The sequence below is a fragment of the Athene cunicularia genome, assembly GCF_003259725.1.
Source record: "Athene cunicularia isolate RWA chromosome 3 unlocalized genomic scaffold, athCun1 chr3_part1, whole genome shotgun sequence".
In the NCBI taxonomy this organism is placed as follows: domain Eukaryota; kingdom Metazoa; phylum Chordata; class Aves; order Strigiformes; family Strigidae; genus Athene; species Athene cunicularia.
Window position 1 is genome coordinate 4,035,133 of NW_020799097.1, and position 16,196 is coordinate 4,051,328.

Sequence of the window (16,196 nt, forward strand, 5' to 3'; positions counted from 1 at the left end):
ATTTAAAAAAAAAAAAAAAAAAAAATAAAAAAAAATCCTAACCTGTTCTATTGCTAACCCACAGAAACCAAAGCAATTATTAACTGTACGTGAAGACCTAATCGCTTCCCGGGCTTCTGTTCCAAGAGGAAAGAATTGCACAAAAATTTGAAGGTGAAAAAAGGACCAACACATTTCCTATGTTAGTATAAAGACAATAGTACTTAGGAAGAAGGAGAGGACTTTTCTGCAGTTCCCTCAAGGGCATATTTATCATTTTTAAGACCATCAAATATGGCTAAAAAATACAACAACTAGGCAGAATCACATGAATTTCAGCTCCACTAAACACAGAGTTTTGTACTATCATGCACTGACTTACCCTGGAGCTGTCTACTCAATCGCCAGTGGCTCAGCTTTTGAAAAGGTTTGCTGCAATTATCTCTACGGGTAACATGTGAACTGACTGTGGTCGGTTTTCAGCACATTTGTTTAGCTCTCTTGGTTCACATGTCTTCAGAGATATGCCCAAAACTCCATCAGTGGCTGTGTACCCGAACACCAGGGTTAAGTCTGCTCTCCGGAGGTGCGTTACTCAAGGCAGAATAGCAGATGGCCCTTGAAGGGTTGCTGGTAAACCTCATTGTCAGCAGCCTCTCGGAGTGGGGTATTTGAGGCGTTGCAGCAGGAAAAAGGAAAATACGAAGTTGCCTGTCTTAAAATTGTTATTAGCTGCACTTACTGTTCTACAGCACCAGGCGGTGTTCAGCAGAAGCCATGAAAGGACATGGATATTAAGAGAAAAAGACACACTTCTTCCAAGCAAAACACCTGTGTCGTGGCTTTTTCTTTGTACAATAATAATCACTAAATGCAAGGGATGTTGGACCAGCACGGGCATCATGATGTTACAGAGTTTCAGCATATTTGATCATATCCTGATCAAATGGCTCAGGAACTAGATATTGGTTTTTAGGTATTTACAATCTTAATTTAATGGGGAAGTTTGAAGAATGTAATGGGAAAGACTCATCTTCCCACTGCCTGGTTTCCAGGCAGTGACATAAAATAGAAAATTCCCCCTCTAGATTTTATTGTTAGGTCAGTGTTGGGGTTTGTGTTTGGTTGATTTTTGCTTTCAGATTGCCATCTTTCAATTACTGGTTTTAAACTGACGGGCTGCAATCTTTAAGGCAAAGATTACAACTGAGATAGACAGAGAGCTCTAAGTCTAAACTGTGCATGATGGGTTAAGCTTTCCACAGTGAGTCCTGCAATAGTATTTTCATAACTGCTCAATTTACTTGGGAGCCTAAATTAGCATCAGTGACTGAAGAGCTTAAATTTCCTTGAAAATCAGTGGTGTCCTAAATGGTGCTGAAGTTGAGACACAGCAGTCCCTCAGACCTGAGACTACAAAGACATTCAGAGACTCAGTTCGAACTGGTTTCCATTTGATTTAAGTTCTTAAGAGCATTTGTGAATCAGGGTGTTAGATAAAGTTTTATACAGAAAAATTATTATTATTTTGTTGTTGTTGTTGTTGTTTTTTTGTGTTTGTTTGTTGTTTGTTTTTTTTTTTAAATAAAGCATGGAAGCAGTGGTTATGACTTTTTAGTGTCGTAAGACATGTTCATTAGCAGGCTGGGTTCTTGCCTTTTAAATGTTATCAGCATGAGGAACTGAAGATGCATCTATTTGATATCAGCCCTTCTGTCGCTGAAGTGCATGACTTATGTCCCTGGTTTTATTTTTGTGTACAGGAAAAAAAAAAAAAATTAACCTTTTTCTCTTGGTTCTCTTGGGTCCAGTGGGTCTTGGGCCTTTTCTAGTAACTTACTATTCAAAAACATTCAATGCCCATTAATCCCAGAACCAACACGCAGTGCTCATGCATAGCAACATGCAGATTTGATTTAAGAAATTCAGCAGGGATCCTCCCTTTCCTTTCTTCACCTGGTGTTGAGAGCTGGGGAACAGCTTGAATGAATGAATGGATGGGGTGGATATCAGCTCATGTTTCCATGTCAGAGGATTCACTGATGGTTTACGCTGTTGATAAATGGGTTTATTTCTCAGTATCACCCAATGCAGCATTCTCTGCAGTACCAAAGAGGTGAGGCTGTATCTGTTTGACATCAATTGTTTCTCATTATTTCATCCCTACCAAGATCCTCACCTTCTACAAGGTGAGGGCACAGTGAAGTGAGCCCTTTGGGGCTGCTCCTTCCACCCTGCCAGGTTCTGAAACTGGGGGAGTGGTGCTGGGCACACTCTCTCCTGAGCTTTAATGTCATCTTTATGGTCAACAGTTTGAGCCCTGGTTATCTAAAAGAAATTCATGAAATATTTACATTAGCAGTGTTGTACAGTTAAGAGACACTTAAAACGTCAGCCACGTTATTTTACTGACTTGCAGCGCATACCTCCAGGTATTTGGCGTGCTCAGGGAGGTAATTTCTCTCTGGAATTTTGGTTGCACGGACATTCGTAATATACTGACTTCCACAAAGAATTGATTTCCACACAAAATTCCCTGCTTGCCTAAAACCCCTGCCCTCCAGCCACTAGCTGGCTGAATAAATATGCAGGTTTTTTTTCCTTATGAATCATCTGTAGAACGCACGATTGGAGTCTCAAGTAAAAGATCCTGGAAATAATGTGACTGGACTGCAGAAGTGTTTTGTTAAAGGAAAAGGGTCTGCGGCTGCACTTTCGGAAAAAGCAGCAGTTTTACCAGGGGATAGAGAAAGCAGTGCTTTGGGTATTGATACCTCTTTGTTGCTTGACAGATGTCAGAGATCATAACTACAGGGAACACACTTGGATGGGTCAGAAGAAAGTAATTGGTATGTGGAAGCTTTCACCTCTAGGCCACCAGGCTTAGCTTTGGTTTGGACCATCAGGGACCAAAAAATCTTTAGTGTTTTAACACTGTCCAGTGACCTATGAATGGTAGTGGTGGGTGTGAAACCCAGTCTTAGAGAACAAGGTCTGCTTTCTGCAAGAAATTTCATCTTAGACTCCCTTTGGAGAACAAGATACCTCCAGAGGGCAATTAAACTTATCTAAGAATAGACTGGAAAGGGAAAGGTTTACTGGCCTGGACTTCAGCATCAAATTTTTACACATCTAAGGTAGGTGAGAGGGATCATGCCCAGATGCACACATCAAAACTTTGCTATGTGGACACCATCCGACACTAGGCTTGGCCGCTGTTGAAATGAAGAAGGTAAACCCAGGTTTTTCTCCCAGAGTAGAAAAGCTCCTAACCCACTGTATATAACCCACATAACCCACTTGCTACAGAGTCTCTAAGTACCGAACTCCTAACTTAAGGCCAGGCAGACTTTATGACCACTCATTTTTCACCTCTTGCAATAATACAAAGAATTAAACTCTGTGATTTCTTCATTAAGAGATATTAAATGACAATACCTTACAGCACATCTTCCCATGGTTATTCACTTGCCCTGTGAAAAATAATCCAAAACAAGTCATTTACTAAAGGTCTGAGTAAGTTTAGTTGTTTCTTTTAGTTCTTTCTTTCATGACATCGTCTTCCTACTTGGAGAGGGTTTTATAGGGGTAAGAAGTTTTCCACACACATTTTTCTTATCTATATTTTAAGAATTATGGCAATATCACTTCTCTATCATTTCTTTCTTATTGCTTGGCCAACCCTTGTTGTGTGGCTTGAGAATAAGTTTTTTTTTTAAGACTGGCCCAAGGATGGAGCAAAAACAGGACAAGATTGAGGACACAGAAACAGGTATCAGCTTCTGGCAGCCACACTCACCAGAATTTGAATGGAGTTCAGCTGGGAGTTTAATTTGGGTTTTTTCTTAAATTTATTTTAATTTCCAGAAATCTGTGGTAATCTTTTTTTTTTTTTTTTTTTTTTTTTTTTTCCCCACGGTCACATATGCTTCTTTGCAGGGTAACACAGTGTGTGCTGCTGGGTACGGCTATTTCTTTCATCTCTCCCCTGAGGGACCATCCAAAATGCCTCTCCTGTCCTTCAGTGAGAACATAGCTCATTCCTGCACAAGGTACCCGGGGACTTTTGGTTAAAGAGATTTTCCTTTTATACATGGTAGTGCTAACTGTAATTGCAGGGATGAGCAGAAAGGCTTTACCTCTACATTCACGTTTGGTTTTTTTTTTTTTTTTTTGTTTTTTGTTTGGTTTTGGGTTTGTTTGTGGGTTTTTTTTGTCGTTTTTGTTTTGTTTTGTTTTGTTTTGTTTTTACATTTTACACCCTTTTAGGGTCCTTCCTGTAAGCAGAGATCTCCACAGCGGAGCAGAATCAGTGTTTGGCACCACTGTGGTTGGGGCTGTTTTGCAGGGCCTGGCTGTGAATGGTTTCCTTAGTAGTTTCAATACAGTCCTTTCTTCTTCATTCACAAACCCAGTCTGTTAACTTGCAGCATTTCCCTGTGCTGGTAACAAGCTCCTCCACTTTAGCCCCTTGTTTAAATGATCCTGATGTAGTTTAAGGTGCCACATTTAACATGTTTCCTCATCAACCATTTAACAGCACAGCATTGAAGTATGGGCTCATGTGTTGAACTGAAAGCTCGTTTTTAATTATACCAGATGTTTTGAGCAGAAAAGGGTGGCATGCAGGAGAACAGATATAGGATTTCTTTCTTACACTCCTTTGACATCATGGTTAGGTCACCATTAGAGACAAGCTTAGACAACCTGAAGTGGCATTTCTTACCCACTAATACTTTATATCATAGCAGCATGACTACTTAACCCTTAGAGATGGCTTTTGATTAAGTAGATTGAAATGGAAGACCAAGCACTTTGCAGTCCAATGGGATAAAAGATGCTGTGTGAATGTCAGACATTACATATCACAGTTATTCCCATAGCTCCTCCCTGTACTTCCCTAAACCAGAAATGACAGTAAAAAATGACATTGCGCTAAAAGTCGGCGGATGGTGTCACCTGAATTTTGAGGAAATCTGGGTATAAATCTGGATTTAAAATCTTTGAGAAGGTCAAACTAAGGACTGCAGTCAGGAACACTTATGCTTGGAGCGTACTACAAGTTAGCTGAGTCCAAGAGCTAGCAAAGCCTTATCTGTCCAGATTCATGTCAGGCTCAGCTGAAGCCACCACTGGTTGGAAGCTCATGAGCATGGTGGGGGGGTTTTGCAGAGAGCACCTGACAGTGGTCCCATACACTGGTTGTTAGCCTTCTCATGGCTAAATATGAAAATACTTGAAAAGAAATTGTAAGTATGCTCTCCCTCATGATTAGATGCCTAAAACAAACATTGCTATCCACCACTTTTTGATATTGGACTAAATGATAAAATCTCATGCAGAGAACTGTTACAGATTTAAAATGTTGGATATCAAAATGATGAATAGGAACTCGGCACTTGTGAGGCTGCCCCTCGATTCCTGTGTTCAGTTTTGGGCCCCTCACCCCAAAAAGGCCATTGAATGACTTGAGCGTGGCCAGAGAAGGGCAACGGAGCTGGGGCAGGGTCTGGAGCACAGGTCTGCTGGGGAGCGGCTGGGGGAACTGGGGGGGTTCAGTCTGGAGAAGAGGAGGCTGAGGGGAGACCTCCTGGCCCTCTACAGCTACCGGAAAGGAGGTTACAGAGAGCTGGGGATGAGTCTCTTTAACCAAGTAACAAGTGATAGGAGAAGAGGGAATGGCCTCAAGCTGCACCAGGGTGGGGTTAGACTGGATGTTAGGAAGGATTTCTGTGCAGAAGGGGCTGTTGGGCGTTGGAATGGGCTGCCCAGGGAGGTGGTGGAGTCCCCATCCCTGGAGGGGTTTAAGAGTAAAGTTGACAGTGCTGAGGGATCTGGTGTAGTTGGGAACTGTCAGTGTGAGGTCAATGGTTGGACTGGATGATCTTCAAGGTCTTTTCCAACCTAGATGATTCAGTGATTCTGTGAAAATCTGCTCATGAATTCAGGCACTTCAAAGAAACCGTGTCCTTTGCTTTCTTTCTTAAACAGGTATGGGTTGCTGGTGTACCCAGAATATTTGCCCAATAGCCCAAACAGACCTGTTCAGTTCAGCAACTTCACAGCTTGGAGCAGCCAAGGCGGAGCACAGGTATGCACTGATTGTCCTCTGTGATGCTGAGGAACTTTACAAGTATATCACCTCTACACTGACTTCATCTTGTAAGACTTCAAATAGGCCACAGTTACGGTCAGAGCTCTTGTACCTTTACGTCCATGTCCCTCAGATGGAGGCTTCTATTTTGGTAATGAAGCCAGAAACACAATTTGTGTGAGCTCTTCTTACTGCTCTAGTGCAGATTCAGTATTCCTTTCATCAACAGCCGGTGTCCTCCGTAATCATCTAGCATATGTCTGCCACTATAACCACGGAGTCATAGAATGGTTTGGGTTGGAAGGGCCCCTGAAGACCATCCAGTTCCAACCCCCCTGCCATGCGCATGGACACCTTCCACTAGATCATGCAGCCAAAAAAATCCTCCTGTTGGATCTGAGCTTTGGTAGAGGATCTGTTACCTTCATAGAGTTACTGATTTCCATGGGATTTTTTTCATCCTTGTTAAAAATGTGCACTGTTTTTTCTTCCAATTCATCCAGCTTCGCTTTCCAGCTCTGGTGGCTCACTGTTACTTGATCTGACTAAAAAAACCCCACATCACCCTTTAATAGCTGATACTTTATTCCCCATACTGGTGCTTAGTGGCTGTGATCCTCTTATCTCGCCCATGTGATGACCTGAGCAGATTGTATGTCTCCCTCTGCATGTTTTCTGGTCTAACACATCCTACGGCTCTTCCTTTGAAGGTGTCCAATTTTCCAGTGTGTTTTTTTCAGACCGGTGCATTCTCTTTCTGGATCTGTACAAAAAAAAAAAAAACAAAAAAACCCACAACAGAAGGATGTTTCGCAGTTTTGTTTTTGTGGGTTTCTCTGCTGCACTTGTAATTTCTTTGTATGTTACTGACTTAATGTACGTTAATAACTAAGTATATTGAGCTTCTTTCCATGGGCTGTCTCTAGGAACAGTCTTCTTGCTGTTAGGTGACTGTAAGCAGTATCTCTGGTTATATTCAAGGCATCTTTCTGCCACAAACATTAACTGCTTTATTCTTTTTTTTTTTTTTTTTTTTTTTTTTTTCCCTTTTTTTTTTTTTTTTTTTCCCCAGTAATAAACCCCAGAAAATTTAGAGGAGTTTTACCCTATTTCTGACTCTCAATTCTGATTTTCTTTCATAGTGTTCTTTTTTCTTTTAACGTGAAAATAAGTTAATAGAATATAAATATTTTTGTATTACTCATTGAAAGCAGAAACTAGACATTGAGGGAGACGCTCAATTACTAAATGCAGGTTCATCACTTCTATGTGGTTATACACTTCCACTTTTTGCATTGTATTATATTGCAAGGAAAGCAGTTATAAACCAAAATATTTTTATGTATTTATTATTATTAACTTATTATGCTTTTATATAGATTTTTAAAAGCAGCAACCTTGAACTCCAACATTTCTGGATTTATGCTTGCAAAGACTTTGGCATCGACATCGTAGAAAGCCTGGGAAACACTTCTGTAGCTAATAGTGTTTTAATTGGACACATCGGGCAAAAGGTAAGTACTGCAGGAACTATTTCAGCCTCTCTTGAATTACACAGCAATCCTTCAGATAGGAACTTAGAGAAATAGGAAAGCAACCAGAAGAACAGCCCCTGCTCCAAGGTAAAACTCGGATTTTAAGTAGATTGTATGTAAAGATAATTGCTGCTTCAGGATGAGGTTTGGGCACTGATCTGTTTGCTTAGTCCTCTAACTGTCTTCCACTCCTTGGAAAGATGGTGCCTGTAGCAGCAGCACCTGATAAAAGGACCCTGATTTGATGATAGAGCAGAGAAACTTGGAGCATCAGTACCGATCTCCCAGCCTGCTGGAACCAAGGATTTTGATGCTTCTGCTGGCAGCAGCAGCAGAAGAGAAATAACATTTGATCATCTGCATCACGTAAAATTTTTCACATCTTCCATTCACACCAGCTGAGGAGAAACCAGAGATTGCATTCCGCAGGAAAAATCAGCATTTTTTTCCAAATATATTTTTATTTCAGTATGGAAGTTTTGAAGGGTTTTTAAAAAGAAAATTGAAACAAGGACTCTGATTTTTCTATTTAAATATGGAATTATTAAAATATTTTATATTATAATGCATATTCATGAATATTCTTTATAAAACAATGTTGAAAAGGAAAAAGCAAAATCACAGTTCTGCTCAATTCATGAGCTGAAGGATTTTAGAACAATAAGTGTTAATTTTTTTCCCTACTCATCTTTGTTTTTTTTTTTTTCCAAGAATCACATGGCCTCAGAAATTCACAGAACCTGAATTTTTTGAGAGTAATCATAACTGTTGTTTAAATAAGCTTTTCTAACCTAAATTCCTACATACCTTTTACTGTAATAAAGAGACACCATTTAACCATACACAACTGGGTTTAGTTTAGTGATTTGAGAATAATGAGGGGGTACAACAGATTTGATTTCTATCCTAGGTAACATTTTGGTTTCCTCTGCTCTCTCATAGCATCATTGGTCCACCTGGAACACCAGCATGCTGCTTATTTACTTGAGAAGGAAAAAATGTTTTCAAAATATAACATTTATGCAGTAAAGATGATCTTCCATTACTTCTTTAGGCAGCTGGACAAAGTCCTTTGGGTGCTACCAGGTTGTTAACAGATTAATAACACGGATAACAATGGAATTTTAGTTACAACTGGCCACAGTTACTTGTTCATGCTTTTGAGGGCTTTTTTTTTCCCTGCTCAGTTTTCTGTTGTTTATGAAATTAATTTTCTCTCTGAGTGGCAGAAAAAGAGTTTTAAATGAGTTTTCTTTCGAAGCTCACGGAAAGAAACCTCCGTAGCAGATCTATTGAAAATATGTATCTCAGATTTAATCCTCGCCTCACCAGTCCAACCTTGCAGCATCCCAATGACACAATTAATTTCTCTTGGACAGCAAAGGGTGGATATCTTTGTTTTTGCTTTGCAGGATCCATGGAAGGACTCCGATGTTGTACTTGTTAAGAGATTTAGAGGCACTCAGCTGTGCCTTGTTTCTTGCAGTACCCCAGGGGGGTGATTATCTTTGATTATCTCATGATAAGAGCCTCCTTGTCATAATTTACATCTTAATTTATGTAATCCTCCCTTTAATAATGATGTCTCTTTAATATCAATTAAAACTTTATGACATTAATTTAATGGGAACCTTGGATGTTCCTCTCTGCTAGACTTTCCAGTTTTTGAAAGACGTGCTTTAAAACAAGATTGTTTTCTGGAAATATCAGCATTTAAAAATTTGGGCTTTGATCAATTAAAAATATTAGTGGCAAGGCTAGATCTAGGGCCTGTAAAAGCCAAAAGACTTTCACTAGTTTCCTAGATGTTCAGCAAGCCTCTTCCATACTTTCATAAAGCAATTCATTGCCTTTGTGGAGCCAGTTGAGGAAAATAATTTCTTCCTGAAAAAGCAGGAGGTCCGAGAGAAATGACACACACAGGGGAGGAATCATTGTCTCACACCCTTCTTCTATTTAATATTTATTTAAATCAAATATTTTATTTTTTTTTTTTTAATATAGAAATGGGAGTGGTATGGAGGAACAGGCAAGTGTAAGTAAAAAAAACATAAAGTCTTTCTGGCTGATGCATTACCAGAAGCCAGGGATTTCTGTTTAGCAGTGACTTGGAAGGAGTCAGCCCAAGAACCAGGACCATCACTGCAGGTGTTTTGGTCTTGGAGTAAAAAAGGTGATGGAGCTTCTCTTAAGACTGAAGATAGCACCATGTCTTTGAAGTGATAAACTATTTAGAAAAGTCCATTTAATTCTACGTGTTCAATTAAAGAGGATATTTTCACAGAGGGTGGATACCTCAATTGATTCTCTACTATGGCTTTTGGGAGTTGTTCTACAAAAGTGTTTATTGGCCTCAGAAATAACACCACGAATTTCTGACAACCCTTTCCCCTCCAGGCTACCCACTAGCTCTGAGTACATCCTTCTTCCCAGCCTGTCTCCAAGATAAAACGTCAGAGAGATGTACACATCCCATGTGTCATGGCCTACAATCACCACAAAATCGAGTTTTTCCATTGTGTTTTCCATCACTTGTGGGTTTTTGCTCTTTCTTTTCATGTCCTATGTTTTCTCCTGTTTCTCACTGATATACTTAACTTCTTGTTGTTCTGATGGACCCTGCAGTCAACCAGAGCTTTGACGAGACCCTAGTTTAAATGCTTCCCCCCATCCGCACAGAAGAGCCCTGAATCTCAGCAGTCAGGTTTTTCTTAGAACGTAAATTAGGCTGATCAGCTTTGTAGAGTAGGGAAATTTCCTGCCTGTTGGACAAGACAGGGCAAAGTAAAAGGCACCATAAACAAATCTGCTCATTGTGCCTTCCAGGTGGATTCTTTCTGCCCAGGGAATGTGCAATTTCCTTTCCCTTCCAATGTCCAACTTTAACTAATACACAACAACCCGGGCAAAGCAAACAAGGAAATCACTACCCTGAATGTCATACTAGTACATACTGCAAATGGTGAATTAAACAGATGTTACTTGTCAGAATTTGCCAGGCAATAGCTTAGATCTGCCCTTCGAACAGCACACATTGCCCCACAACCGTGGGCTTGAGTGCAATCACATCCCTGTGTCCTAGCTGCTGCATCCTGGACTCATTACATTTGGAGAAATTCACATGGTGATATGTTTCCCAGCGCTCTTCATTTCTTCATTGCAGGATAGGACCTGTATGTCAGCAGGACTGAAGTCTCCCCAAAGATACCAGCTGTTCATCTCCAACACAGCTTTCAGGAACTTTGATGTGAACACTTGCACAGCGATCAGGGCTTGTTCTGGCTGTTACCGAGGGCAAGGTGGGTATTTATTTCGCAGGGTTTCCACGGTGCCTGACTTCCTCCCATTTCAGATCCAGATGTTTAAAAGTACATAGTTTCCACAGACGACCATTGCTAGATATTTCAGCTGAATCCTGTAAAAGCACCATATTCTGATGAAGATCACTGGCCCCAGTTTTGCATCTGTAATTTTATCACCATGTTTGCTGTAGGTGGAAACCAGCTAGGATTGGAGGTATTTGCATACCTGCTTTCCTTAGGTTTCATAGCACTAGATAGGGTATAGACACAAGAAGTGTCACTCAATACTTCACTTCCCCAACTGGGACACAAGGATAATAGCTCTTCCCCATTTTCAGGGAGGTGGGGCATAAGACGACAATATGTAGATGCAAGATAAATACTCTATGTGATGTGCAGCTCAGATGAGCTGAGAAAATCCCTGAGCTAGGATTGCGGAGATATGCATAACAATCAGTCCTCAGCAATACTCAACCTCTTTAGTGTGCATTTTGCTGACATTGCTGGAGGGCTGAACCAGACCCTTTGGCTGCTCTGCTCTGCACAGGCTGAGGTTAGGTTGCAGGTTCTCTCCAATCTCCCTTGCAAATAGCTTCATCACCTAGTTGAAGCCACATACCACACATATTTTTAAGACAAAGATAGCCTTATTTTTTGCACTGATTTCATTTTTTCAGTGGAAGGGGTCTCTATACGCGGACTTGTTACTGCTTTTTCATTTTGGGAGGTAAAATTTCAAGAGGGATGATTTCTTTAATAGCTATGACACAACCTTGCAGAATTTCCTACCTCAGGCCAGCCTAAACCATAGGTGAATTTGCCTAAGATAACATATAAACTAAGCATCCTTTTGAACTTTGAAGAGGTACCCAAAGGCTCTTTGAAGAATATCCCAACTGCATTTATCTCTTAAATATATTTATATATAAAGTTATACTGCCCTACAATAACATAACAGAGAAAAAGACTTCAGGAGGTGAGATCAAAGGACAAGGGGAACAGTAAAATCTGACTCAGAGAGTCTACGACTGACAATATCATAGTCAAATAGTAACCAAATGTGGTGCATGAATGCTCATGCCAAAGCTGACTTGTTATGCTGCATGGGACAATGATTTTCACTGAATCACAGGATGGTTTGGGTTGAAGGGACCTTTAAAGACCATCTAGTCCAACACCCTCGCAATGACCAGACACATCTTCAACTAGATCAGGTTGCTCAGAGTCCCATTCAACCTGACCTTGAATGTTTCCAGGGATGGGGCATCCACCTCCTCTCTGGGCAACCTGTGCCAGTGTCTCACCACCCTCATAAAGAATTTCTTCCTTATATCTAGTCTGAGTTTACCCTCTTTTAGTTTAAAACCATTACCGCTTGTCCTGTCACTACAGAAACTACTAAAAAGTCTGTCCCCCCCTTTCTTATAAGCCTTCTTTAAGTACTGGAAGGCCACTATGTAGTGTCCCCAGAGCTTTCTCTTCTCCAGGCTGAACCACCCCAACTCTCTTAGCCTGTCTTCATAGGAGAAGTGTTCATCCACGTGATCATTTTTGTGCCCTCCGCTGGACCTGCCCCAACAGGTCCATAGCTTTCCTGTGCTGAGGGCTCCAGAGCTGGACACAGCACTGCAGGGGGGGTCTCAGCAGAGCAGAGTAGAGGGGGACAACCACCTACCTTGGCCTGTTGGCCTTGCTGCTTTCGATGCAGCCCAGGACACTGCTGGCTTTCTGGCCTGTGAGAGCATGTTGCTGGCTCATGTCCAGCTTCTCTCAATCCCATCACTGCCCAGCCTATACTGGAGGTTAGCCCAGCCCAGATGCAGAACCTTTTCTGACACTTCTGGAAATATTAATGTGTTTAAAAATCTTCCTGTGCTTTAGCTAGCATGAGTATTCTTTTTTTTTTTTTTTTTTTTTTTTTTTTTTATACCTCCTTTTTGTAGCTATCTGCATTACAGTAATGAAAAGATCCTCCAGCCACACTTTTCAGCCAAGGTTTTATTGTGCCAAGTGTTGTACATATGCACACAAGTAGATTTACACGCACACATAAACAGTCCTTATCACTAAAAATTTTATCTTATACACAAGGCAGAAAGGATCTATAAGAATCACTGTTTTGGAGACTATAAGTTTTTGGCAATAGAAGTTGTGAATAAGCATTTGGAGTCACTAAGGAGATGTTGATCAGGAGCAACACCTGGGTCAGAGGAGTCTGTAACCACAAGTCCTGTCACAACAGGATTCTGGACAGATGGGACCTGGCCAGATCACATCAATGGCAATTACTACAACCATCTTCCTTTATTTTCCTGACTGCCCTTCTCTTGTTGACTTAGTGGGCATCTTTCGAAAGCAAAGGTGTGTTACTTAATCTCCTTTTCTCCAGAGATGCCTTTAAGCCTATTACTTGGTCAGTCTCTGTTTCTGAACTACTGCTTGTTCCTCCCAGGTGGGTTCACAGTGAGAGCTGAACGTTTGACCTTCATCAACTCACCTTTCCAAGTGTCCTTCCCTTTTCCTCACTCTGCCATCCTTGAGGATCTCGACGGCTCTATCACAGGGCAGAAAGGAAGCTGTCTCCTTCCTTCCACAGATATCCTTGTGGTATCTTGTACAGCCAGCGCCAACTTCAGTCAAGCTTCTGGTGGCAGCGTTTGTGGCAGTGACCTTGTTTTCCACCGTATGTCTCTTCATTTGTAAGTAACCTTTTAACTTCCAAAAAATCGGAATGGACGTCGCTTACTGTGTTGTGTATTGAGAGAGATGCTGAGTCTGAACACAGGTCCAAGACTCCTGCCTCTCTGCTGGTTTCTAAATTAGGTCATCCTGGTTTTGGACAGGAGAACTTAGCTGTATGGACAACACAGGGCAGTCTTTGGTCTATATTTTATTTACTTGGGCCTGCCCAAGTTCATTTTTATCTGAGGTTCTCAGCAAGATGCTTGTCTTTCTTATCTTGGTTTCCTTGGTTTCTTGCCTTGATTCTGGTCCTGAGACGATTCTGACAGTGTTAAGTGAGCCTTTAGGTGGAGGTGTACTGCTATTTTGTCACTCTTCAAGTACCATTTCTTTGTAGAAATGAGAATCCAGCTCAAGTTAGACACTGACACTCAGCTGTTCCAAGTGAGATCAGTGGTCAAGTCCCAGACACAGTCAGAGATTTAGTGGGCAAATTATGAACTTTGCCAAGATTTTCTGAGTGCTAATCTACAAAATACTTCCAGATCATGAGAGAAACAACCCCATTGATAATAAAATGCAGTTTAAAACTAGAAAAAGTTTGAATTTAATAATACTTCCCAAGAATAAGTGATTACGAATGCGGTGGCTTTTCATGTCTTAAGCAGAAAATCTTTGTAAACTGATTTCATTACTATGTTAGTTTCATAAACTATCAGATTCATGTATTATGTTTTCTACTAAAACAGGATTCAACATTTTATGTCTTCATGGGCCCATGTCTCATGCAATGAACAGCTATATTGTACAGAAGATATAATAAGTTCATGATATATTTAATTAAAAGAGAACTTTTCAGTAGATACATTTCTGCCATTCCGCTGGAGCATTTCCTTTCTTAGCCACTTCACCGGGACTCTCTGGTCTTTCATTTTGCTGTTCTTTTCTAGCTCTGAGGTGAGTTTAGTCAATTCAGATCATGAAACCTTATTAAGACTGACCCAGACTCACAGCCTAAGCAATCTGTTTCAGTCTATACAGTTAAGGATTCTCATCAACATGATGGGATCAGACAACGACCAAAGAATTAAGTTTTGTTATTTTGAGAGACAAAAGTTTTTTTGGCAAATAGGTAATTGCTTTCCAAAGTAGTTAAGATGCCAGTTTCTGCTTGATTTCAATGGGCAGTTGTGATAATACCTCTGTTTATAAATGGCAGTGAAAAGCCATTTATTTGTTTTAATCTTGATAGAGGAACTCAATGCATAAATGAACAGATTACTCTATGGGTGAAAGGGACTACGATAAGCCTGTGATGTAGCTCTCAGACCTTATTCAGCCATGAAAAATTCCTGGAAAGATTTTGTGAGTGAGCGAGAAACTGAAAATTAGTGAATTCAACTTAGGTGGAAGACATATAAACTTTGATACTATCTTGAAGAACCTGTGTGATCACCACATAGATACTGACTATGTGTTCCATTACTGCTGGTGGAAACCTGGGTCCTTGACTTGATTGCCCATGGAGAGATGTTTAGTGCCATTTAAATGCCCTATGATATATCCGTGGCTTGTCACTCCATGGCAGAAGGGCAAGGATCTCCTGGAGATGTTGTGTCAGATCTGACATCTCGCACCAACCTTTTTGATTGCTTGGGACTAGCAGGACTGGATGCTTCTGCTTCTCTGATCTTTCTCTTAGGGATTGGTCAGCTGAATTGCCCTTTGGGCTTCTGCGGACTGTGCTTTTTCTAGTGACTGTAAAGGGCACTTAGTCACCTCATGCATATTTAAACAGCAGTTGGCATTTAGGTGTCCCAGTATTAAATTGAATGACTAGATTTTCCTCTACCTGTCTTCTGCACAAGTTTTTGGGGAAATACATCTGATGCAAGCACAAGGACTGTTTGTGCATGTATATACAAACAGACATATATATATATATATATATATATATATAAAGTGCAGTCTGTCTCTCTTTTTGACTTTGTTTTGAACCCGTTCCAGCTCCAGCTCTTCGCACTGTAAAGTCTCATAATGGTCCCTGGCATCGTTTTGACCCAGGACAGCTATCCCACACCCAAGGAATTTGTGGGGTACAATTCAGAGGTCAATACAACCCAAGGAACCACTTCCAATAGGGCAATTTAGAGGCCCCATGCTGTTTCGGAAGCTGAAGGAATTTTATTGTGTGGAAGTGGCCAGGCCATGCTAGCAGCCTCAAGGCCAGAGGCCAGGCCATGGCATGGGTTATCAGAGGAGGTGTAGCCACAGGTCTGTGAGTGCTTACACACTCTATGAGTGGATGACACACAGTTTTGTTGGAGATCAACCTGTCTGTGTGGGTATAACCATATCTTATGACGTAGAGTACATGTCCTTCTTGGTATCTCTTCACACTCCCAGCAAATCATACCTACTATAAATTTGCAGCAGAATGCCCCTTTTGACAATTTTTTTCATTTCCAGGTGGATAAAAGATAGTTTTGAAGAGTTCAGCCTCCTCTTGGCACTGCCTCATATTGCACCTTTGTAATAACCCAGTCCTGGTATATAGACAGCTCTTTCCCATCATCTCTGATGGCTGTAGAGTTCCCAAGTGTT

The 16,196-nt window shown here is 40.9% G+C and overlaps 1 protein-coding gene across 1 annotated transcript in view; it reads left to right on the forward strand.

The window, feature by feature from the left end:
• Nucleotides 1–16,196, forward strand: part of PKHD1 (PKHD1, fibrocystin/polyductin) — a 265,500-nt gene that overhangs the window by 123,260 nt on the left and 126,044 nt on the right. Inside the window, exons 40-45 of the mRNA XM_026846419.1 lie at nucleotides 3,186–3,211; nucleotides 3,919–4,031; nucleotides 5,971–6,070; nucleotides 7,453–7,587; nucleotides 10,772–10,907; nucleotides 13,363–13,609. Of these exons, the coding sequence (XP_026702220.1) occupies nucleotides 3,186–3,211; nucleotides 3,919–4,031; nucleotides 5,971–6,070; nucleotides 7,453–7,587; nucleotides 10,772–10,907; nucleotides 13,363–13,609 (757 nt within the window). The remainder of the gene's footprint in view (nucleotides 1–3,185; nucleotides 3,212–3,918; nucleotides 4,032–5,970; nucleotides 6,071–7,452; nucleotides 7,588–10,771; nucleotides 10,908–13,362; nucleotides 13,610–16,196) is intronic.